Genomic DNA, 24438 nt, shown 5'->3' with positions numbered 1-24438 from the left:
TTTTTAAGAAAAACATACGTTTTTCACAGTATAAAAAACCCGGAAATATAGCCATCCAAATTCTTACGGTGTACCTTTTATTATAAATTCTTCATACAAACTTGCGATCTCTGGCTCCAGAAAAATCGAGGGAGTTGAACTTCGAATTTTGGTGCTATAGGTTTTGTATCATGGAAAAGTTGGTTTCTCATTAGCCGTTGACGTCTGAGTGTGATGAATTAATACCTTTAAAAAACGCATCTTTTTGTCATTGAGCAATCAAACTAAAATTCCTAGTCTTTAAATAAAATGAGTGTAATAATAAGTATGATCGAATCCACGTATAACGAAAGATTTATTTCTATAGAAAAACAAACAACTAAAAAGGAGGAATTCGTTGGATAAAGACTAAATAAAATCCTGAAACTAAAATTAGCAAATAAGGAAAAATAATGAATTTAAATAAAATTAAATAATCAAAATGAACGCACGAAAAGAAGAAATTCAATCTTATAGGGGGAATTCGTTGGATAAAGACTAAATAAAATTTTAAAACTAAAATTAGCAAGTAAGGAAAAATAATAAATTTAAATAGAATTAAAAGAAATTCAATCTTATCAAATTCTGATTCAAATGATTTCACTATTCAAGTGTATCACTGTTCATCAGCTAAAATATTATATATTCATTCAGTTGCAAGCAATTAACCTTAGAATTATACGGATCGCCGCTATAATCATTGTGTTTTTCCTAATTTAATTGCCCAAACCTATCATCAAGTCAAAACTTATCAATAATCAATTGTGCATGATATCGTTCCATATTAATTAAATATGTCATTTTTGTTTTGTGAAAACAGTTAATTCTAAATCTAACAATCGAGATAGTTGAAATTGATATATCCAGTTTCGTTGATTTATTTAGATTAAATATGTTCTGATAGCATAACACACCAAATCTATAGCTGCTCATATACCAATAATTTATGAAAATTACGGATCACTAAATTCATGGATTACAGTAAAAAATTATATATCGAATTAAATTGTTAGATTAATCAACATACAATTTTCATAAAAATAAATCATAAACCAACAAATAGTTGAACAAAACAAAAATATTGAATTATAGTGCAAAAACCTCATAGTCATAAATTTGAAATAGTAGAAATCACTTGAATCTAAAATAAAAACTTAGCCTAAAGTTCTTGAGAAGAGAAAAATTCTTATATCTCCTTGTGTTTCATGTTGAACAGAAAACAAGAAGAAGAGAGAAGTCTCGAGATAAATCCAAAAACTAGAATAAAACCTAATAATACTAAAAAGATATTAGGTTGACCAATAAAGAAACAAGAGTTTTTATGGAATAAAACTCTATCAAATCCTTCCTTATCTCAATAATATACTTATCTCTCCAAAATTCTTTAATGAATTAAATCTCACAATTACGAATCCTAAAATATGAAATTTTTATCATAATTTTCGAGCTCTATATATAGTTACAAGGCAGCCGCGAAGCAGTCAAAAGTTGTGGCCACGCTTTATTTTAGGGCTTCTTATGTTTTTGTCCATCTTTCAGCTTCATTTTGGTAACTTCAAATGTGATAAAAGAAATCACATTTTTAGTCCAAATTTGCTCAAAGACCATAAAACTTCATTCTACAACAAAATATATCAATTAAATATGTCGGAAGGTAGAACAATTAGAAATTTGATAACAAAAATACGAACTATTACGATCTTATCAAAATCTCTCACACCTAAATCATACTTGTCCTCAAACATAAAATAATTCAATTCATTATCTGAACTCTTTATCCTTCTTCTGCTTCCTCTACTTATCCGTAAAATTTTTCGTACATGGAAAGCAAGCTGAATGTTGAGCATATCACATATCAACATCATGAAAAATAACTTCCATCAAAATGTACATAAATTAAAATGCATGGAGTCTAACAACCACTCACTTGATTCGTTCATTACAATCATACGTGTCCAGAGTATGTATCAAAGAGCTCTCATTCCAAAACACCGAAATTTTTTACCATAAGCTTGCAAATATATCATATTCTTCCTCGAATAAATGGATTAAAACGTACAATCAAAAAGAGCTGTACATGGGTTGTAGAGCGGCTAGAGGTAAGGTATGATAAAAGAAATGTGACAACATGTTTTTGGAATCGAAGAAATCATATAAAAATTTCCACAAAAAACGCATCCAGACAACATCTAAAGGGTATTTCAATCTCATTATGACATCATAGAATGATGGTTTGTGTGTTTCTTCTATTTATCTCGTCATTTTCTTCTTTATTCCCGGTTTTTTCTTTTTTCTTCTTTTTGTCGCTCTCTTTTTTGTACCAGAGGTATAGAAGAAGATTACAAAACTTAGAGTTTGAATAACAAAATCATCGCAATTTGCAGTCTTGGATCAAAGTGATGCTACAAATGAAAATTTTATATGATTCTTCAATTCAAGGTTCAAAGAGAGGAATAACCAACGAAAAGAAATTATCATGGCTTGTAATGTGGTTAATTTCCAAGGAAAATATTCAGGCTCGAACTTGGCTCACTAGAAGTCTATGAATCAGGGTAGACTCAAAAAATGATATGAAATAAAATGGTTTGATTCTAATGCCATTATTATTTTTTTATACACCTAATCCACCCCAAGGTGTTAACAAAGAAATGTATAACAATGCAAGTTCTTGAAAAATCAATAATGCATGACCAACACAAAATCAAAAAAACAGAGCATGATATAATGATTGCTTATAGGTTCAAAACCCACCAAAGAAAAATGGTATGTGTGCTAGACCCCTTACACTTATCATTTCGATTCATTATCAATAGCAAATATTCATAATGCAATAGTGAGAATGCAAAATAAATTGCACACAAAGAAAACATAAATTTTTCTTAGACTTGCATTGGAAGTATCCAGGACACAAAAGAGAGAGGTAACAAATAAACATTAGATGCACCTAAAACACCACAAAAGTTTTTAATGAATAAAATACCACAATTAAGACTCCTAAAATATGACATTTTCATCATAATTTTCGAGCTCTATATGCAGTCACAAGGCAGCTAGTTGCAAAGCACTCACTCACGAGGCGTGGTCATGCTTTGTTCCAGAACTTTTTCTGTTTTGTTCATCTTTCACAGCTTCGTCTTGACAACTTAAAATGTGATAAAAATCACTTTTAGCTCAAATTTGTTCCAAAACCATAAAAAAATCCTATAACAAAAAAAACAAAAGTGTATCAATTAAACATGTCTGAAGTGAATATAATGAGAAATTTCATAACAAAAATATTAACTATTACGAGAACATCATTTCGATATACTTAACCTGTACGGATTCCATGCCCACTTAATTTCCATACAATACACAACAAAATGATACTCAATGCCATGCACAATAAAAAAGAGGATCCGCATACCGTTCAAAGCATGTTAAGAAATACATGACATTCCCTACAAGTAATTTGAACTCTCTTGTTCCAAGGATTCTTAGTTCCATGATCGATCGAAATAATATACCATTCCGAAAATCATATTTCAGTAACACATGAATAAGCATGAACTATTGACTCGTGGAATGAGATATTCAAGTACTGTGTTTAAAGCAATAATAAATTTGTTCTTCCCACAAGAGTTAGTTGAGTTGGTAAGGTACGACAGACACTTACCGAGAGGTCATGAGTTCAATTATGCCATGTCTTTATCTTCTCATTTGACCCTACTATATAAGACTTGTCCGATGTGATTTACCTGGTCAGCTTTGATTTGCAAGCTACTGTGCTGCTCTGTGGGTTTACCTAGAATACATTCAATATAGCGGCTGTGGGTTCCACGGTTAAATAATAATAATAAAAATGAGAGTGTTTTTGTTGTTGAGTCTCATTCCAGCCCCACCTGAATCAAGCCTTAGCCAATTATCGGACTCCCACAGTGCTATCAACAACGCATTTTACAGCCTCAACAACTATAGCTTATTCCATTTTGAAAATTTCTGGTTTAGAACTCTTCAAATCAACCCCTATTTATTTCATTCTAGGCTAATATACTCAATAACCTCGGCTCATTTCCTTACATCTCTCACGTAATTTATAATCTTCACTAACCCATGTTACCAATATCCAAAGTCACATTACCATGGTCGTTACTAACCATGAATGTCGGCACATTCTGAACTCCGTTCTATTTACGCACGCAGCTACTACGAGCTGAGATTTTATGCGTTAAAAGCACCAGAAACTAGCACTATAGATCAATAAAATGTCCAGATAAATAACAAGTACTCTCCACATACTTTAGAATTATGAATGTCGAATAGTAAGAAATCGAGTTTAAGCATGAGCATATTAGCACCAACATCTAAAACTGTTCTACAATAGTGTAATTGTGATGATCTCAGCTAAAAAAATAAAGCAGATTTAGAGTTATACAGATGCATTACAACTTATATTCCGTTATAGGTTAAGGGTTTAAGATCATACTTAGCTTTTCTTGATTCAATTTACTTATTAATAACTCAAGGACTACCCATAATTCAGTAACTATCATTCTATACATGCATGCTAGACTTGTTTATTTCCAGTTCACTAGTACTACTTTGTTATCCTCAATAGCTTCTGTCCAAAATCGTTGTAATATCTTAAAACAGATATATTGAAGGATTTGAAAATAGTTAGCAAATCGAACGCAACTCACTAGCACTGAAATCTTAACTCTTTCTGTTTATTCTTTGAGTTCCTAAGACTTTCTTTGATTCATCTGCCATCCTAAACTAGAGAGGGGGTTCAATAACGAGATCTTCATTTTAATTAATTGAGAGTTTCTGGTTTTGAAATTATCTTGTTAGTAGGCATGACTGCTGGAGGCTGGAGCTAACCTCGTGAGTGCAATCGTCCTCTTATAGAACATCTACTATGACTTGAAGACCCTCATTTCCAGATCTTTCTTGTTCCTCCTGTATTTGCTTTGCCCAAGTGGTGGTAGAATCACTACAATCATAGAGTTCAACTTTTCGAAGCGTTGGGTGTTCACCGAACTTCCTTCAAGTTTAGATTTCGAAGAACCAGGTGCTCAAGGATTGGATAATGTTCCTTGTCTGCTCTCCAGAATATCAAGTCAATCTCAGCAAAATTCAGCAGTTTCAATCCTACAAATTCCCCTTCTACTGGACACCAAGTCTTTTCTTCAAATGCGCAGTCTTGTAGCTGAAGTTTCTCAAGATTAGGCAACGAACCTACAATTTTCATATTATCCCAAGGTAGGTAACAGCCAACTAGAGTCAAATCTTTGAGAGAAAGTGGAAAGGTGAGGTATTTCAATGAAACCCTGCACATTGAATACAACACTAGTATTTCGAGTTTATCGAAGTAGACAAGATTGTGAAGGCAGAAGTCGGACCATTGCACTCCTTGGCGTAGAACTTCGTACACAAGTCTTAAATCCTTTAGATTTGGAACTCTTTTAAGAACCTCCTTTGTACACCTGAAATTAAAAATAGTGTTGAGAGTCTGTAGATTTTCTAAAACAGGAGAATTGTGCTTGTCGTTTTGAGAACAAGGAGGGTCGGGTAAAACAACTGCGGTGCAACAGATTTCCCTGAGATATGGCAAGTCCCAGATTCCTGATGGTAGAGACATTGGTTCATATGAGTAGTCGATAATCTTTAAGGTCTGTAGGCTCCAAAATCGGGATATCGAAGACGGAAGTCTCCATGCTTTCCCTAAACCTACACATATGATAGCCAATATCCGTAGGTTTACAAGCTGCATAACTTCTTCATCTTTCAGGTAAAGTTGTACATCTGTCACATGCAACAACCTCAACAATCTTGAACTTGAAGCCAGCGATATTTTCCCACCAAATTCGACCATCACGGAACGGGTTAGTGATGCTGGTTTGAATAAATTGATGACTTGAGTGCCAGATTGAGTGAATTTCTTGAGTGGTCGTCCGAAACAGAGGCGACGGCATCTGGATTCTATATTTGGAGGAACATCTGGGTTGCGTTCCCCAATGACCCAAACAAACTTCTCTTTTTGAGCTTCCTTCAGGCATAGGTCCTTCAAGAGATCATGCATACCACACTCTCTTCCATGAGGCTCTTGACGCAGGAAAATGAGGTTTCTATCAGCCAGGTCTGTTATGTACTCATTCGCCACCTCTTCTAAACTTTTATCTCTTACAGGTTTTAAAATACCCTCTGCAATCCACATGCTGGTGAGATCAGCTATCGAAAATTCTGAATCGAAGGGAACGGTGACCATGTAAAGGAAGCATGGTTTCAAATGAATGGGCAAGTTATTGTAACTCAAATACAATATCTTTTGGCATTGCCCATTGGCATCATCTGAATTCATGACAGAGCTCAAATTTTCTGAAACATCTTTCCAGACCCCTCGTGTCTTGTTAGACTTAGCAAGAAGTCCGCTGATCGTCACAATCGCTAGAGGAAGTCCTCCACATCTCTGGGCAATGCCCATTCCTAATTCTTCGAGTTCAGAAGGGCAACTTTCTTTCCCAAAAACCTTATCACGCAATAACACCCAACTATGGTGATAAGATAAAAGTTCCATTTCAAAGGTGCATAAAGTGTTCAACTCTCTGGATACATTTAATAACCTTGTTGTTATCATAATTCGAATTCCATTATCATTATCGGGAAAGAATGCATGCATCTTATTCCACGCCTCGGTGCTCCACAAATCATCGATCACGATCAAGTACCTCTTGCCAAACAAGAGTTTGTATAATCTTACACCCAACTCATTACGGATTTGAGCAATCTCTTGTTTGCTTAGACCAAATCCTAACAATATTTGTGAAATAATTTCTTGTGCACTATGGTTTTGAGATATCGTAGCCCAAGCACGGAGATCAAAGTAATGTGCAATGAATGGTTTATCATAGACTTCTTTAGCCAGAGCCGTCTTACCAATTCCTCCCATGCCAACAATTGCTACGATTTTGCGATTTGACTGGTCTCCTGTGAGGCTCTCCATTATTTCAACCAACTTGCTATCGGAACCCACCAGGTCGTTGGAAGCTAAACTTGGCGGCCAAATCCTGAAAAGATTTTAGGGATTTGTTATCTAATATTTTTATCTTTATTTATGTGCTTAATTGAATTAATAATTGTACATTAGAATAAAAGAGAAAAATGATTAAATTTGGAAATAAAATAAATTTACAAGACTTCAAAGGAAATAAAATATTTTTATTTTATTATCTTGATATTATTGAAGTTCTTGATAAAGATGAAGTCTAATATTTGAAAATAAAATCTAAAATCTTATTATCTACAAGGTTTAAGTGGAGATGTACTTAAAAATAATACAAGGAGAGGCCCATTTAGAAGAATAAAATGAAGAAAAGCGTACAGAGAAGCAGCCGACACATGAAGAAAGAAGCGTAGAAGACCGCGGAAGAGAGGGGAACAGAAGCTACTGTGAAGTAGTATCACCGCGGAAGAAGAACATAAGGGAGGAAGAGTGAAGGACAGAAGCAAGAGGAATTCCGCACACACGCTACAAATCATTGAGAATTCTTTCCTTCTTTCTTAACTATGTTCTCTTCATTGAATTTAAACACTGCTTTTGAATTTTATTTTAAGTTTATGGAGTAGATTTTTATAGACTAAGGCCATGATAGGGGCCGAGACATATTATTTTTTGATGTTTTGAGTTTAATTCAACTAGAATATTTATTTTATTAATTGATTGATGTCGTTTATCACGTGTTCTTTTAATCTGGCCAATTAAATTGAATATTTGTTGGTTAATCTAAAACCGGAAGGCGATAGATTAATATTTGCTTCACACATCAATCAACACATGGTTAAATTGACTAGAAATAGTATTCGATTTCAGTGTGCGACTTTAGGTTGAAAAACTGGAATTTCACAGCGATCTAATGCGGTTGAATCTAATTAAATTCAGTTAGGAATAACTGGACTGTTAGATTTAATTAGGTTTATTAATTCGAGGAATCGTTTAATAAATAATTTTGAGAATTCCGTCGTGAATTAAATAATTAATTTAATGAATATGAATTTGACACGTAGATTATAAGTTGTCTCGGTATCGTTGTGTGCTCCTTAGTCATTTTTAAATAATTTGAATTTTCGTCTAATTTAATAATTTGGATTTTTTTGCTTTATTTAATTTATTTAAATTGTTTAATTTAGTTTTGATTAATCTATCTCCCATCATTTGAACTTTATTAGCCTAAATTAGGAAAAATAATTCTTATTCTAGTAATTAAACATCGATCTTTGTGGGTACGATACCTGGACTCATCTCCAAATACTATTACTTGACCTAGTCCGCTTGCTAGATTTATTCCCAACCGAAATCGTCGGTCAAGTTTTTGGCGCCGCTGCCGGGGATTGAATTGTTTAATATTAGGATTTATTATTTTCTTGAGATTAGGTTTTTATTTAATTTTTTTGATTTTACGCATATTCGTACGTTTAAAGTTTGTTTATTTATTTTCAGGGATTATCTTACTGTGCATGAGCCGTGCTAGAGGAGACACAAAATTAGAGCTATTTGATCCAGAGATTGAGAATACTTTTCGACGGAGACGTAGAGCACAAAGGGAGAAATCCTCAGACTTTGACTTGGAAGAACAATTAAAACAAGAGGAGAAAGTTGAAACAGCAGGGATGGAAGTAATGGACAATGAGGAAGATGATCGCATTGTCTATGATCTTACTAGACAAACTACTGGAGGTTATGGTTCTAGCATCACTCGCCCTACTGTGGAAGCAAATAATTTTGAGTTGAAACCATCCATCATTCAAATGATACAATATCAAGTGAGATTTGGAGGATCACAGACCGAGGATCCTAATGCACGTCTGGAGGGATTTCTATCTTTCTGTGACACAATCAAATTCAATGGAGTGAGCACGGATGCCATAAGATTGAGACTATTCCCTTTTTCTTTGCATGGTGAAGCAGCAGAATGGCTTAGAGATCTACTAGCTGGCTCTATTACTACATGGAATGGTTTGGTGGAAATGTTCATGAATCAATATTTTCCACCCACCAAGCTAGCACAACTGCGTATGGATATTTCATCTTTTCGCCAGAAGGATGGGGAGACATTACATACAGCTTGAGGAAGATTTAGAAAGATGTTGAGGAGGTGTCCTCAACATGGTTTCTCTTCATCTGAACAAGTTCAGATTTTCTATAACGGAGTTGATCCTTCCGTGCGTCCCATGCTAGATGCGGCAGCCAATGGTAGCTTATACAGGAAGACTCCACGAGTTGCACTTGAAATAATTTCAAATATGGCTGAAAATAGTGCGGGTTGGCCATATATTAAACGAGAAAAGAAGGCCGGAGTTCTTGAAATGGATGTGTTGAATGCACTTACTGCTAAGATTGATGGGTTGGCCTATCAATTCTCTCAGCTGAAATCAAATCAAGCAAATCAGGTCCAAGGAATATTCATCGAGGAACAACCCATTTTTTATGAAGAAGCAATGAATTTTGTGGGGAATCAATGGAGACAGCAATCAAATCCATACAGTTCCACATACAATCCAGGATGGAAGCATCACCCTAATTTGTCTTGGAAGAATACGGAGAATTCCCTTAATCCAACACATATTCCTCCACTGCCCATTCCTCAACAAGTGAGACAACAAGGATTATTGGTATCTGCAGCACCTCCAGGATTCAAACAAGAAGATCAAAGACCAATTTATGAGGATTTTATGATGAAACATGTTGTGGGAATGGAGACAAGACTGCAGAATCATGATGCTATCTTACGAAGGTTGGATGCTCAAATGAGTCAAATAGCCAATCAATTAGAAAATCGACCCCTTGGAACACTACCAAGTGATACTGAGAAAAATTCGAAAGAAGTGAATGCAGTGAGTACAGTGATCAAGGCCGAGGAAGAGGAACCAAAGAGGCAGAATTCTACAGATATAGAGGCAAAGAATGATGGAGGAATGAAACCAAAAATGAAAGATTCTAAGGAACAGAACACTCAGACTACACGTAAGACAGGTAAGAAAGGTAAGGAATTTGATTCTAATGATAATATTGATATTAATACACTTCCTGTTCCTCAAAGAGCAAGGCAACTACAATTGGATCAACAATTTTCAAAATTTCTTGAAGTTTTTAAGAAATTGCACATAAATATTCCTTTTGTAGAGGCTTTGGCTCAAATGTCTTCTTATGCTAAATTCTTGAAAGATATTTTGACTAAAAAGAGGAAACTTGTTGATTTTGAAACTGTTAAGCTTTCTGAGGAATGTTCAGCTATTTTGCAAAATAAATTACCTCCAAAGCTTAAGGATCCAGGTAGTTTCTCCATTCCTTGCACTATAGGTAATTCTAATTTTAATAAAGCATTGTGTGATCTTGGTGCTAGCATAAATCTTATGCCTTATTCCTGCTTTGAGAAATTGGGGATTGGAGAAGTTAAACCAACCACTATTTCCCTTGAACTTGCTGATAGGTCTATTAAATATCCTAAAGGGGTTATAGAGGATGTTTTGGTTAAAGTTGATAAATTTATATTTTCAGTTGACTTTGTTGTGCTAGACATGGAGGAGGATCGTGAGATCCCTCTAATTTTAGGTCGTCCTTTCTTAGCTACTGGAAGAGCTCTAATAGATGTGCAAAAAGGTGAGTTAGTTTTGAGGTTGAACGATGAGAAGGTAACTTTTAATGTCTTTCGTAGTATGAAATATCCTGCTGGATCTTCTGATTGTTATAGAATAGATGCTATTGATGATATTGTTGAGTGTACTGTGCAGGATACTTTAATTGAAGACCCACTGAAAAAGCTTTTGGTTAGCCCAAAGTCCACGGAATCCAACAGAGAAGAGGTGGAGGAATGTATGAACTACTTGGAGGGATCAAAGCCTCTGCCAAGATCTGTGAATTCGAAGATTGGGGAGCTTGGACATATTCCAAAATCACTTAAGCCTTCCATAGAAGAACCCTAATTCCTCGAACTCAAACCACTTCCTCCTCATTTAAAATATTTATTTTTGAAGGAAGAAGAATTCTTCGAGGAACTCCTATGCGAAGATGAGACAGAAGAGAAGTTGGAGGATGTAGAAGAACACAAGTCGAAGGATTTGAACTCATACATGGTCTTAACATATATTCCACCAACAGATTATTTATTTCCATCAACGCAAACTCAAGAATATTACATCCTCTACGAGCTTTATCATAGATTAGATTGTTCTTCCCATAATAATCAGTCTTTGCCGAGTGTTGTTGGAGCGACGAGCGTGCAATGTCAATATCATGCCAAGCTTGAGGGCACATATAATCAAGACCCATATGTAATATTGTATGATATTTACTATGGGCGGAAGCCACTATTTGATGGATGTTTCTCCGTAGTCAAGCTCTAGACAATGAATTTAGCGCTTGCTGGGAGGCAACCCAGTGATTTATTTTATTTAGTTTCATTTTATTAGTTTTTTTTCATTTTGTTAGTTTAATCCTCTGTGATTTTGGTGTGTGTAGGGATATTGGAATGAAGTAAGATGACGTAGACTCTGGAAAAGCTAAACTGTTGAAATAAGAGATTGCCAGCACTGAGGAATTCTACCATCCCCATGTTGTACTCCATGGATATTAAAACACACTGCCAGGGAAGTGTTCTCTTACTATTCTACATCCAAATTCTATATTCTTTTTGAATGGCATGACACTGAGGACAGTGTAAATCTTAAGTGTGGCGGGAATTATTAAACAACACTTAGCATGAGCTTCAATGATTAATCCTCGAGCATGAAAATTTTTTTTTTGGTTATTCTTTGAGAAACCGTACTAGTGATTACATGATACACTAATTGACTTTCTAGATTTTTGAACACTCAAGAAATTACATCACACCTAGAATTGATTGAGATGAGCTGTAGTTGTAGCCGAATGATTTGAGCACAAACTAGTTTTGTATCATATTTTGAGACATAATCTATGCACTTTAGGTCATACTTATATGAATTAATCGTGAATTGGTAAAAGGTGAGCTCATGAAAAAAAAATCGAAAAAAAAGAGAAAGAAAAGAAACAATCTAGAACTTGTCTGATTATCTTTCGAGGCGAAAATACGGAGGAGAATGACTTAGGGATGATTTAGGCGATCTTTGGACCGTTTGAGCCTTTCGAGCCTTACCCAATGCATCATTCATATCCCTAGTATTCCCTTTTGAGCCTAATAAATCGAATGGAGTGTATCAAAGGCATACAATTAGCCACCATTCGTATTCCTTCAAAATCCCACATCAACTACCCAATTTTAGCTCATACACTATTCATCTACCTTAATTTTGAGAGAAATAAACTCTTTAGCGCTTTAAAATTTTCAATAACTCTCATGTGCTGATTGATAAGAAAAATTGGAGGAGTTTGAAAAAATCATGAAGAATGAGAAAGGGATTGATGAAAAGATATATATAAAAGAAAAATGAGGAGGAATGAAAGTTGTATGAAGTGGTGATTGAAAAACCTAAAAGGGAATGTTGTTGAAGATCAAAAAAAAACTGGAGGAAGAGAAAAAAAATAATATGGGAGAATATGAATGAAAGTACAAGGAAGATGAAAAAGTTAGGTGGATGAATGATGAAATTCCATAAGGGAAGGAAGATAAGAGATGAAGGAGTGCGCTGCATGATTAAATTGTTTATTTTCTCTCATTTTGAATCTCCCTACCTTTATTGTAGCCGTGAGCCGTGGTCTAACGTTATAAGCTTAAAAAGACCTATTGATCGGGTCATATTCCTCCAACATTTAGTGGAGAAAGATATGAAAGACAAGCTTATGGAGAGTTTCTTTATATATATAAAAAAGAAAATTCAGAAAATATGAGCACTCCTTGAACTAAAACACCTTTGAGGAATATGAGTTTTGACTTCCACACTACACACGTCTCATTATCTTGATCTTTTCTAGTGAATGCTTGAGTTTTAAAGTTGCCACGAAGGTGAATTTTATGATCTTCGAAGTGTGATTTTTTGATTGAGTGTGACGGAATTTGGTATGTTGAAAAGTGCTGATTGTGTCATTTTGTGTGGTGAATCATTGAATATTCCTTCATAATATTTTTATTCTTTTGATTTGCTCGAGGACGAACAAAGGCTAAGTGTGGGGGGGATTGATAAGGCCAAATCTTGAAAAGATTTTAGGGATTTGATTTAATAATATTTGCCCTTATCTAATATTTTTATCCCTATTTATGTGCTTAATTGAATTAATAATTGTAGATTTGAATAAAAGAGAAAAATGATTAAATTTGGAAATAAAATAAATTTACAAGACTTCAAAGGAAATAAAATATTTTTATTTTATTATCTTGATATTATTGAAGTTCTTGATAAAGATGAAGTCTAATCTTTGAAAATAAAATCTACAATCTTATTATCTACAAGGTTTAAGAGGAGATGGGCTTAAGAAGAATACAAGGAGAGGCCCATTTAGAAGAATAAAAGGAAGAAAAGCGTACAGAGAAGCAGCCGACACAGGAAGAAAGAAGCGTAGAAGACCGCGGAAGAGAGGGGAACAGAAGCTACTGTGAAGTAGTATCACCGCGGAAGAAGAACATAAGGGAGGAAGAGGGAAGGGCAGAAGCAAGAGGAATTCCGCACACACGCTACAAATCATTGAGAATTCTTTCCTTCTTTCTTAACTATGTTCTCTTCATTGAATTTAAACACTGCTTTTGAATTTTATTTTAAGTTTATGGAGTAGATTTTTATAGACTAAGGCCATGATAGGGGCCGAGACATATTATTTTTTGATGTTTTGAGTTTAATTCAACTAGAATATTTATTTTATTCATTGATTGATGTCGTTTATCACGTGTTCTTTTAATCTGGCCAATTAAATTGAATATTTGTTGGTTAATCTAAAACCGGAAGGCGATAGATTAATATTTGCTTCACACATCAATCAACACATGGTTAAATTGACTAGAAATAGTATTCGATTTCATTGTGCGACTTTAGGTTGAAAAACTGAAATTTCACAGCGATCTAATGCGGTTGAATCTAATTAAATTAAGTTAGGAATAATTGGACTTTTAGATTTAATTAGATTTATTAATTCGAGGAATCGTTTAATAAATAATTTTGGGAATTCCGTCGTGAATTAAATAATTAATTTAATGAATATGAATTTGACACGTAGATTATAAGTTGTCTCGGTATCGTTGTGCACCTTAGTCGTTTTTAAATAATTTGAATTTTCGTCTAATTTAATAATTTGGATTTTTTTGCTTTAGTTAATTTATTTAAATTGTTTAATTTAGTTTTGATTAATCTATCTCCCATCATTTGAACTTTATTAGCCTAAATTAGGAAAAATAATTCATATTCTAGTAATTAAACATCGATTTCTGTGGGTACGATACCTAGACTCATCTCCAAATACTATTACTTGACCTAGTCCGCTTGCTAGATTTATTCCCAACCGAAATCGTCGGTTAATCATCAATTGAAAAATCTACAAACTTCCGATCTCCGTCAATATTCTCTTTTATCCTCACCACTTTGGTCCTGATCACATCCTCCATCTCTTCTACAAGTTTCTGCATATCTTCAGAAAAGTTTGTAGAGCTCTTACCTGTAGATTGTGCTAGAATTTGATCCTGTACATGGGACTCAATGATATCCTCCGCAGCACAAGCCATCTCTGCAACTTGACTCTCCAATCCAGCCATTTCTTCGTGGCCTCTGTGTGAAAATTTTTCGAGAAATTCTTGGAGGAAATGAACCTTTTGAAGCAGGGATTCAACCTGATTTGTATGTGTACGAAGCCATTGCCGGGGATGGTTCAAGATCAGGTGTGAAGTATGCATGAGAGACATTAGAGCTGCATAAGCGCCAGCCATCTATGAAGCTTGAATTGACTTCTGCAGAGAACACGAAATAATAGTAATAGAGCCATCATCGTATCGTGCAAAATTATTTTAAGGTTGAACATAACCATAGTTGACTTAATCAGAATTCTTTTCATAATGGTTTGTATTTGACAAAAAACTTGTGTGCGACGGTCTCACGGATCGTATTTTGTGAGACGGATCTTTTATTTGGGTCATCAATGAAAAAAGTATTACTTTTTATGCTAAGAGTATTACTTTTTATTGTGAATATCGTTAGAGTTGACCCGGTCTCACCAAAAAACCTATTCGTTGTATTTTTGGTTTAACATAACCACAGTTGACTTGATCAGAAGTCTTTTCATATTGATTTGTATTTTTTAATATCTCGGTCAGATCAAAACAAAGGCTTTTCAGAATTAATATGTTTCTAAATATAATATTTTTTTGTTCGATATGTAATTTATTATTTATTTCAATAATACTTTTTTTTTTGCATCTTAATAGCGATCTTCTAGCAAATTATAATTTTTTGTCACCCACAATATGAATGGCCCATCCGGTTCTGCATATTTCAACAAATTTTTTATCGAATATAAAGACATATGAGGCTTTATTTTTTCTTTCTTTCTAACGTTGCCACTCTACAAACCTCTTTTGAAACTCACAACATTGCCAAGCAGGTTTTTGTTTACCACTACGGTTTGTCAATGCCCGCCTGTCGTATAAATTCAACAGCGTTGTTGACGAAGCGGACGGCTTGAAATGGTTCGTTTCATCTGTGTGCTGGTGTTGGTCAAATTATACCCTTACAATATAGGGGAGAGATTAAGATGACATTTCTTTTTTAGTTTGATGGAATGCATGTTGTGGACAAAACATTAGATAAAAGAGTGTTGATAATATGAAATTATATAGAGCTCGATTTTACAGCTAAAAGGTACTCAATTCAGCTTACTGAAGCCTGAGGTGATGCAAGCTCGCAAGAATCAAAGTGAGACAACTCAAGGGTGCAAACCTCTAGCTCATGAACTCGAAAATTTAGCTCAAAGAAGCTCCTTTTTAATTACCTAAATAAAAAAATGCAGCCAAGGGACGAGCTAAAAGATTGGATAAATTTATTGTGCAAGAAATGACATTTGAGTTAATCAACGTGACTCTTGGTTGTGGATGTAATTTTGACTATTTGGGGATCAAGTTTTCGGCCAAGACCACCCATTGAAGTGCCACAATTCAGCCTATAAATACATGCATGCCCTTTCACAAATCCTTGCACAAAATCCTCCCAAATCACTCATAATTTCAGCCAACTCAAGAAAAGAAGAAAGGCCTGCATCACGCATTTAGTGCAGCATCTTGGCACGTCCAAGTGCTACACAATCTATTGTCCAAAAGCTTGCTCAAGGTGCTGTCCGAATTTTGTTCAAAGTGCTGCCTATATTCGGCCACGATTCGCCCTAGTTCAAGAAAAATCCGTACCACATCTTTGAATTACGGTAAGTGGGCTTATGTGTTGTTTTAAATTATGATGTATGATTTAAAATTCGATCAATTATTGTAAGTTTTGTTTTCGTATGCAATACTATATTTTTGCATCTTATGCTAAGTTCCGATCCGTTCCATCCATTTTGTTCCGATTTGATCCGTTTGATCCGATTCTTTTGATCCAATTGAAAATTTTATTTGTTATAATTCGAATATTGGAGCATTGGAAAATTCTGTGAGAGAAAAGGCCTCAGAGAGAGCTTTTCCATGCGAAAAGGCCCATAGGGAGCTCGGATGTGGGAAAAGACCCAAGAGAGAGCTCATTTACAGGAGAAGGCCTCAGAAGGAGCCCAAGATCAAGGATAGTTCTTGATCATTATTATAAGATCTACGTTCAGTATGTGATTCTGATTTGATAAAATTTTGTTATGTTAATATTTTGTTCTATTTGATATGGTCTGATCGTCTGATATGAGATAAGTTCTGAACTCTATCTATTCCGTTTTCGACTTCTGCTCTGAAAAATTATGATAGGATCGATTAACGTATCAAGAGTGTTTAGAAGGTGGGGTTGAATAAACACTCACAATTAAAACTGATCTTTTCGAATTTTGAGTTCAGTTTGGTGACAAACTGATTCTCGGAATCTTGTTGGTCAATGACAATCAGTTAAACTAAAGTAGTTGCGAAAAATAACTGACTGAAAGATAGAATCCGAAACTGAAATAAAATAGGCAAGGGTTGTTTCTGGATGTTCGAAGAATTTAATTACTCCTACGTCACCCCTTCTATCTCAAGGATAGGATATCCACTAAAAGACTTTGATCAAATACAAGAATTGTACTGATCCACTTCAGTTTGGACTTAACACTGCCAAAAACTGAAACTCTTAGTATTACAGAATGTTCTCAGTGCGTAACTGATCTGAGCACTATCGAATTTCAACGATTATTACAATTTGCTAATGAGCTCAAATTGTAGCCTTAACTGCTACGAATATATCAAGTAAGATTGAGCTGAGATTTTGACAGAGTGACAGCAAGCTTTTTGAATAGTGTTGACTCTCTCTTCTCTTCAGCTGTTCTTCTGTCATATTTATAAGCTTATTTTCTCCAACGGTAACTTGAGATGAATTTGAATCTTTGTATCCGTTGATTTCTACTTGATTATTCCTTGGACATTGTTTGCTTCATTTATTGTGATGCGGCGTCTTAATTGCTTTCGCCGAAATGCGTTTTTCTAAGCTGTATTGATTGAAGTGCGGTGTTGCAATCTTCTATGTCTCTTGACGGTTGATTGTTCTTTCCCGAGATATGTTCAGTTGAAGGGTGCTTAGCATACGGCTGAATATATCAGTTGATCAGTTTCCAACTGATCAGTCAGTTGATTTCAGTTATTAAGTCCAGTTGCTGAGTTCAGTTTACTCTATCAGTTGGTTCGTATTTTCAGTTGATTCATATTTTGTCAAACGCCGGAATTTAGTTTCTAACAAATTATCAATTTAAAAAAATATATATGTATAACTTGTTATTATGGTATTCGATTGGCCCTCACTTGCTGAAGGTTCCCCAAAATGTTCACCCCTTATGTCCCTCCCCAGATAATAATGAAGAACAAGTGGAAGAGACGAAACAAGATCAATTTTGGGGATGTGAAAAAATCCATAGTTATGAAGACCAAGTCCTTGATTTCATGTTCATAGATTATTTGCTTCCGCATTTTGCGCTTTTCCTTGTAAGAACACCGCATTATTCTATTTCACATATATAAAGATCGACATCATTATTTTATGAATTAGACTTGTTTTTGGCTATTTGCTACGAGGCTTATTGTTTTCAATGAAATTGTTAAACAATGACGAATGTCAACTACGTCTCGGTCTCGAGGTGGGAAACTTAAGTGGTATGAGAGCCTTCAGTTCATAATCACGATGTGATTTTGATAGACAAAAGTTGACGAAGTAAAGTCTTTGCAAAAGCCCAGTCAAATCTGATTTGATTATGTCCAACAAGTAAAACTCTTATTGAAAGTTCCCTTCATCTTGACATCACTTTCGAAATCGTGTTTTTGCCATTTTTGGATCTCCAATCCCTTTACGTAGAATTCCACCGATTGTTCCTTAAACCACAGGACGTGGGCTTTCTATCTATATCAAAATCTTTAGATTTTCCATTATTGAAAAATCTCTTAAAAAAATCCAGTTCAATATGATAATTGTACTAGTTGTCAAATCTTATGGAATTACATAAGAAGGAATCAATTTGCATTAACATATATTTTTGGAAATGTACCTATCAGATATAAGTTGACTTACGTTTTTAGGAATGTACCTAATTGAGATAAGTTGACTTAAGTCAGACTTAAGATGAAATATTTGACTCCAAGATAATAAATTATTTATAGAAATTTGAGATAAGAATTATATAAGTTTTGATATTCAGATATAGAAGTCGATTTTTGTGTCAATAATTAACGGTATGGACATTTAATTGGGAAGTTAAGTGCTAAATTTAAATATGTAGGATTTTGGAATATTCTATGAAGGTAAGAAACAATATCTCAAATTAAAAAATCTATATTATTTTGGAAAAAAGGTCATTTATTACCTTGTATAAATAAAGTATGTTATGAGATATTGGTGGATATATATCGAAGAAGGTGCAGTATACATAATAAGTTTTGAATTTTCTTACACTACAAAAAAGGATGATTTGAGGAGAAACACATTCAAAGAAACTCGTTTGTGTTAGAACATGATAAGTTCATAGTCTTGATGAGAGAAAAATTTAGTAAAAAAAGAGAGTTTTTTTCGTACAAGGTTGAATGACTGCCACGGTGGAGGAGACTATAAGTGACTGTTTAGCACTCTTCTAGGAAACGGCACCTTCAACAAGGAGATAGATGTAGCCCGACGTAGATTTCATACTATCTTGGCATCCAGTAAAATCGGAGTCAGTATACCCAATGATCTCAAGCTGATCCAACCTCCGATATATGAGCATGTAATTTTTTGTTCTCTGTAGGTACCGTAAAACCCTTTTGACTGCTTTCCAATGTTCTACTCCTGGATTACTTAAATATCGTCCCAACATTCCCGTCACGTGCGCAATATCTGGACGTGTACAAACCTGAGCATACATCAGACTCTCTACTGCAGATGCATAGGGAATATTCTGCATTTTCTTTTCCTCAAAATCATTCTTTGGGCATTGTTTGAGACTAAATTTGTCTCCCTTAGCCACAGGGGCATCCCATATCTCTTGAGAACTTTCTCGTTATAACCTTTCTGAGATAATCCAAGAATAACTCGAGAACGATCCCGATGTATCAGAATAACCAGTACAAAAGATGCATCTCCAAGATCTTTCATCTCAAAATTCTTAGCTAGAAATCTCTTGGTGTCATGCAACAAATCTATATCGTTGCTAGCGAGCAAAATGTCATCAACATATAAAATCAGAAAAATATGGTTACTCCTACTGAACTTAAGGTACACACAATCATCGTCCAAATTCATCTCAAAACCAAACGAGATGATCACTTGATGAAATTTGAAATACCATTGTCGAGATGCCTGCTTGATCCCATTGATGGATTTTTTTAATTTGCAAACCATATTATTTTTGTATTTGGACACAAAATTTTCTGGCTACACCATATAAATCATTTCATCATTGTCACCATTTAGAAACTCAGTCTTTACATCTATCTGATGAAGCTCAAGATCGAAATGCACCACCAAAGCCATTATAATCCTTAAAAAGTTTTTCGAAGAAACCGAAGAGAAAGTCTCTTTATAATCAATGCCTTCTTTCTGTGTAAAACCTTTAGCAACAAGAAGAGCCTTATATCTTTCTACATTGCCCTTTCGAATCCCTTTTGATTTTAAATATGAATTTACAACCAATGGGCTCCCTACCTTTAGGCAATGCGACAAGATCCCATACGTCATTGTCCTTCATGGACTTTATCTCCTCATCCATGGCATCATTCCACTTTTGAGAGTTAGAACTTTTCATGGCGTGATGGAAGTTAATAGGATCATCCTCCATCAATCCAATGTCTGCCTCATGTTCTTGAAGAAATAAAATGTAATCATCTGGCACTGCATTTCTCCACTCTTTATTGGATCTCTTTAATGGCATAGGTTCTGGAGGTGCTTGAGTTTGTTCATCTGGAATGGGAGAATCTCTAATATTGTCTTCATGTATTGTGTCTTGGTCAAGGTGAGGAATATGATCCTGATCAATGTCCATGACACCTGTGGGAATATTTACATATTCCTCTTCAAAGACAATATCTCTGACTTTATCTCCCCCGCAAACTTGATAAGTGCATTTTGTTCACTTAATTACCCTTATAATTCATATATATTGTTAGTCTTCTTGGGCGAAATTATGCGTTTTTGTTATTTTTGGTGTGATTGCAGAAATCTAGGTAAGGCTACTACATGGATTGAAAAGGAAGGAAAATGGCACTTAGAAGAAGAGTTGTGAGCACAGCCCAGCATAAAAGGCAGAATGACCCGCGCATATGCGTGAGTCAGAGGCGCGCATATGCGCGTGAGACATGTCGAAAGCAACAATCCAGAAAACTCCGCGCATATGCGCGCGCAAGGGAAATTCAGATACCGAGAACAGAAGACTCTGCGCATATGCGCGGATCAAGGGGCGCGCATGTGCGCGCGCAAGAAGAAAGCCAACACACAGAAGGACCCGCGCATATGCGCGAGTCTTGGTCGCGCATTTGCGCGCGGCGCGATGTTCAGACTTAAATAGGTCAGTCGAAATCTTTGAAGCAACAGCCGACATATCATAGAGAAGAGGAGTGAAAAAAGTGGGAGCCAACGGAGACGGAGCGCGAAGAACGGAGACTGAAGACGCTTAATCCGAACACGGAGATGCACTTTCATATCTTTTCAACACTTTTCTAATTCGGTTCTTTACTTTTACGTCTTAATGATTACAAACAGGTTTTGTTGTGATCTAGATTTGAGAATGAACTAGTTTTATTTTCTAGAGATCGACGTAGTCGTGGTCGAACCTATGTTATTGACGTTTTGAATTTTCATTGAATTAATTCATCGTGTTTATTTGTGATTTCTTGTCTTTAATGCTTTTGGATTACTGGTCATAATTCGACTGATCTAATAATTGAGATCTAACACTCGAAAGAGGGGATTGAAATTAGGACAGGGGAAATCACATCGTCAGATGTTTATAACGTACAAAAGACGTATAACTTTGGCGAATCCATAAGAGAACCTTGTTTGCATTTATTACGTGTTACATGATTTTGAATAGACATATTAAAATCGGTAATAGGTAATACAACTCTATTTATCACTTGAAAAAGGGAATGAAAAATATTGTGAGTTCTTGGTTAATAAATATGGTGCAAATTAATAATATGTTAGACGATTTTAATATAGCATAGGGGAGACTCGACGAAATCATATCTCTAGATTGCTTTACTCACTGAATCTCGACTGTGTGCATAAGATTTACATAATTCGTTATTTTATCTGAATTGATTATAAACCAACTCTTTGATTTTTCTAAATAAAGTTGAACTACGTCAATTATGGTTTTTTACTTAATATACAATTTTAAATAATTACTCTTCGTGGGATCGATATCTGTACTCATACCGGTACTAAAACTTGGCATCGTACACTTGCGGTAGTGAAAATAAAACACGCAACAAGTTTTTGGCGCCATTGTCAGGGAGTAAAGTATTTAATTGCATATTGATATCATTACGAAGTAGACTTGATTTTAATTTAGACTTTATTTTATTTTACTTATTTTGTTAATCTATAATATTTTCTGTTTTTTTGCAGTGCATGCGAAGATATCAAAATCCCGACTTGCTGATTTTTTATCCGGAAATCGAAAGAACTGCCAGGAGATTAAGGAAAGCAAGGAGAGACGAAATTAAAGTAATGGCTGAAAACAGAGATAATCAGAATGAGCTCCCAAGAGAGGTGCCAATCCGAGAAAATTTCCGCCCAGTCGTCAACGCTCACTACTCTGGAATAGCTCGCGGAACCATTGCTACTAACAACTTCGAGCTAAAACCCGCACTCATTAACATGGTTCAACAGAACCAATTTGGAGGAGCAGCCGCTGCAGATCCCCATCTTCACCTAAGAACTTTTCTAGAGATCACAGATACGGTAAAAATTAACGGTGTTTCTGATGAAATTATTTGATTGCGTCTGTTTCCGTTTTCTCTTAGGGATCAAGCAAGGAGTTGGCTCCAATCTCTACCTCTGGGAAGTATTACTACATGGGCAGATTTGGTCACGAAGTTTCTATCAAAATATTTTCCTCCAGCCAAGTCTGCTCAGCTGAAAATAGATATTACCAACTTCAGGCAGATAGAATTTGAGGTGTTATATGAGGCTTAGGAGAGATACAAAGAATTACTCAGGAAGTGTCCAAATTATGGATATGCAGAATTGGTGCAGATTGTGTTATTTTACAATGGTTTGGATGAACCAACTAGAAGGAATGTGGATGCAGCCGTCGGAGGTACTATTTTCTCCAAAACACCTGATGAGGCTTATGAATTGCTTGAACAAATGACCCTTAACAGTTACCAGTGGCCGAGTGAGAGATCTGGATCAAGGAAACCTGCTGGAGTGTATGCCGTAGACCCGATCACATCACTTACTGCACAGGTTTCGGCATTAACCACACAGATTGCAGCGATGAACAAAGCAGGCCAATCTACGTCTGATGTAGCACTGGTGACTGCCGAAGAAGAGCCTATTGTGGAGAAAGCTCAGTACATCAAAAACAATCGCGGCTATGGAGGATATCGAGATAACCATCCCCCTAATACTTATCATCCAGGTTTAAGGAATCATGAGAATTTCTCTTATGCGAACAACAAGAACGTGCTGAATCCTTCACCGGGGTTCAATACACAGAAAGGGGAAGGAAAACCGTCTTTTGAGGATCTAGTTGGGATGTTTGTGACTGAGTCTGGGAAAAGAATGACGAGAACTGAGTCTCGTCTTGATAGCATGGAGACACACATGGGAAACATGGGTGCCACGATGAAATCCCTGGAAACACAGATTGGGCAACTAGCCAATGCATTGAAAGATCAGAATAGAGGACAGTTCCCAAGCAATACAGAGGTAAATCCTAGGGAGCAATGCAAAGCTGTCACACTAAGGAGTGGCAAGGAAATTGGAAACCTAGAGTCAGCTGAAGAGAATGTAGAGAGTCTTGTTGAGAAAGATAATGAAAAGGGTGTAAGTTTTGAAAATGACAAAATAGAGGAATCAGAGAAAGTACTTAAACAGCAGCCTTTACCAAAGGTGAATCTTCCATATCCAAAGAGGTTCAGGAAGAAAGGGTTAGATGATCAGTTTGCGAAGTTCCTGGAAATCTTCAAGAAAATACACATTAACATCCCATTTGCCGATGCATTGGAGCAAATGCCCAATTATGCTAAGTTCATCAAGGATGTGATGTCCAAGAAGAGGAAACTTCAAGAATTTGAGACTGTAAAGCTAACTGAAGACAGAAACTCAAAGATCTAGGGAGTTTTACTATTCCTTGTGTTATTGGTGGTTCTAGAGTAAATAGGGCTTTATGTGATTTAGGTTCCAGTAATAATTTAATTCCTTTTTCTATTTACAGGACCTTGGAGCTTGGTGAGGTGAAGCCTAGCACTATTACTTTGCAGCTGGCGGACAGATCACTTACCTATCCACGAGGGATAGTAGAGGATGTGCTGGTAAAGGTAGAAAAATTCATATTTCCTGCTGATTTTGTCATTTTAGATATGGAAGCAGACCAGGAGACTCCGCTTATCTTTGAAGACCATTCTTGGCCACCGGAAAGGCCCTAATTGATGTGCACAAGGGCGAGCTCACTACTGAGAGTAAGTGGAGATGAAGTGGTGTTCAACATCTACAACACCATCAGAGGATCAAATGAGGTAAGTACTTGTAATAGCATTGATATCATTGATTCATGTGTATCTCAAGTGAGTGCAGGTAAGTTGACGAAAGACTCCTTGGAGAGATGCTTACTGGAATCAACTTCCATAGTGGGTGAAGAGGACT

At 35.5% G+C, this 24438-nt stretch overlaps 3 protein-coding genes across 3 annotated transcripts; 2 read left to right on the top strand and 1 right to left on the bottom strand.

Annotated features, from left to right (window-relative positions):
* Window positions 1-2912: 2912 nt before the first annotated feature.
* On the bottom strand, window positions 2913-7050 carry LOC142543267 (late blight resistance protein R1-A-like). The gene is made up of 2 exons (XM_075650420.1): window positions 4879-7050; window positions 2913-3219 (listed from the first exon to the last, which is right to left on the bottom strand). Exon 1 carries the CDS (start codon window positions 6998-7000, stop codon window positions 5030-5032), a length of 1971 nt encoding a protein of 656 aa, XP_075506535.1. The 5' UTR covers window positions 7001-7050; the 3' UTR covers window positions 2913-3219; window positions 4879-5029.
* Window positions 7051-9138: 2088 nt separating this feature from the next.
* On the top strand, window positions 9139-10977 carry LOC142541997 (uncharacterized). The gene is made up of 2 exons (XM_075648445.1): window positions 9139-10027; window positions 10376-10977. Exons 1-2 carry the CDS (start codon window positions 9139-9141, stop codon window positions 10975-10977), a joined length of 1491 nt encoding a protein of 496 aa, XP_075504560.1.
* Window positions 10978-22296: 11319 nt separating this feature from the next.
* On the top strand, window positions 22297-24221 carry LOC142541996 (uncharacterized). Its single transcript, XM_075648443.1, has 4 exons — window positions 22297-22530; window positions 22593-22664; window positions 22765-23840; window positions 24011-24221. The coding sequence occupies exons 1-4, from the start codon at window positions 22297-22299 to the stop codon at window positions 24219-24221; spliced, it is 1593 nt and encodes a 530-aa protein (XP_075504558.1).
* The last annotated feature ends 217 nt before the right edge of the window (window positions 24222-24438 follow it).

This window comes from Primulina tabacum, chromosome 4, assembly GCF_025594145.1.
Source record: "Primulina tabacum isolate GXHZ01 chromosome 4, ASM2559414v2, whole genome shotgun sequence".
NCBI lineage: Eukaryota > Viridiplantae > Streptophyta > Magnoliopsida > Lamiales > Gesneriaceae > Primulina > Primulina tabacum.
Note: the sequence above shows the minus strand (reverse complement) of the source record. Positions and strands in the feature narration are given on the sequence as shown.

Coding starts and splice junctions, on each gene's coding strand:
- LOC142543267 (XM_075650420.1), bottom strand. CDS start 7,000: ATGGAGAGCCTCACAGGAGACCAGTCAAATCGCAAAATCGTAGCAATT.
- LOC142541997 (XM_075648445.1), top strand. CDS start 9,139: ATGTTGAGGAGGTGTCCTCAACATGGTTTCTCTTCATCTGAACAAGTT. Junction 10,028..10,375: donor TCAGACTACACGTAAGACAG/GTAAGAAAGGTA, acceptor ATTTTAATAAAG/CATTGTGTGATCTTGGTGCT.
- LOC142541996 (XM_075648443.1), top strand. CDS start 22,297: ATGGCTGAAAACAGAGATAATCAGAATGAGCTCCCAAGAGAGGTGCCA. Junction 22,531..22,592: donor TTCTAGAGATCACAGATACG/GTAAAAATTAAC, acceptor GTTTTCTCTTAG/GGATCAAGCAAGGAGTTGGC. Junction 22,665..22,764: donor TGGGCAGATTTGGTCACGAA/GTTTCTATCAAA, acceptor TATGAGGCTTAG/GAGAGATACAAAGAATTACT.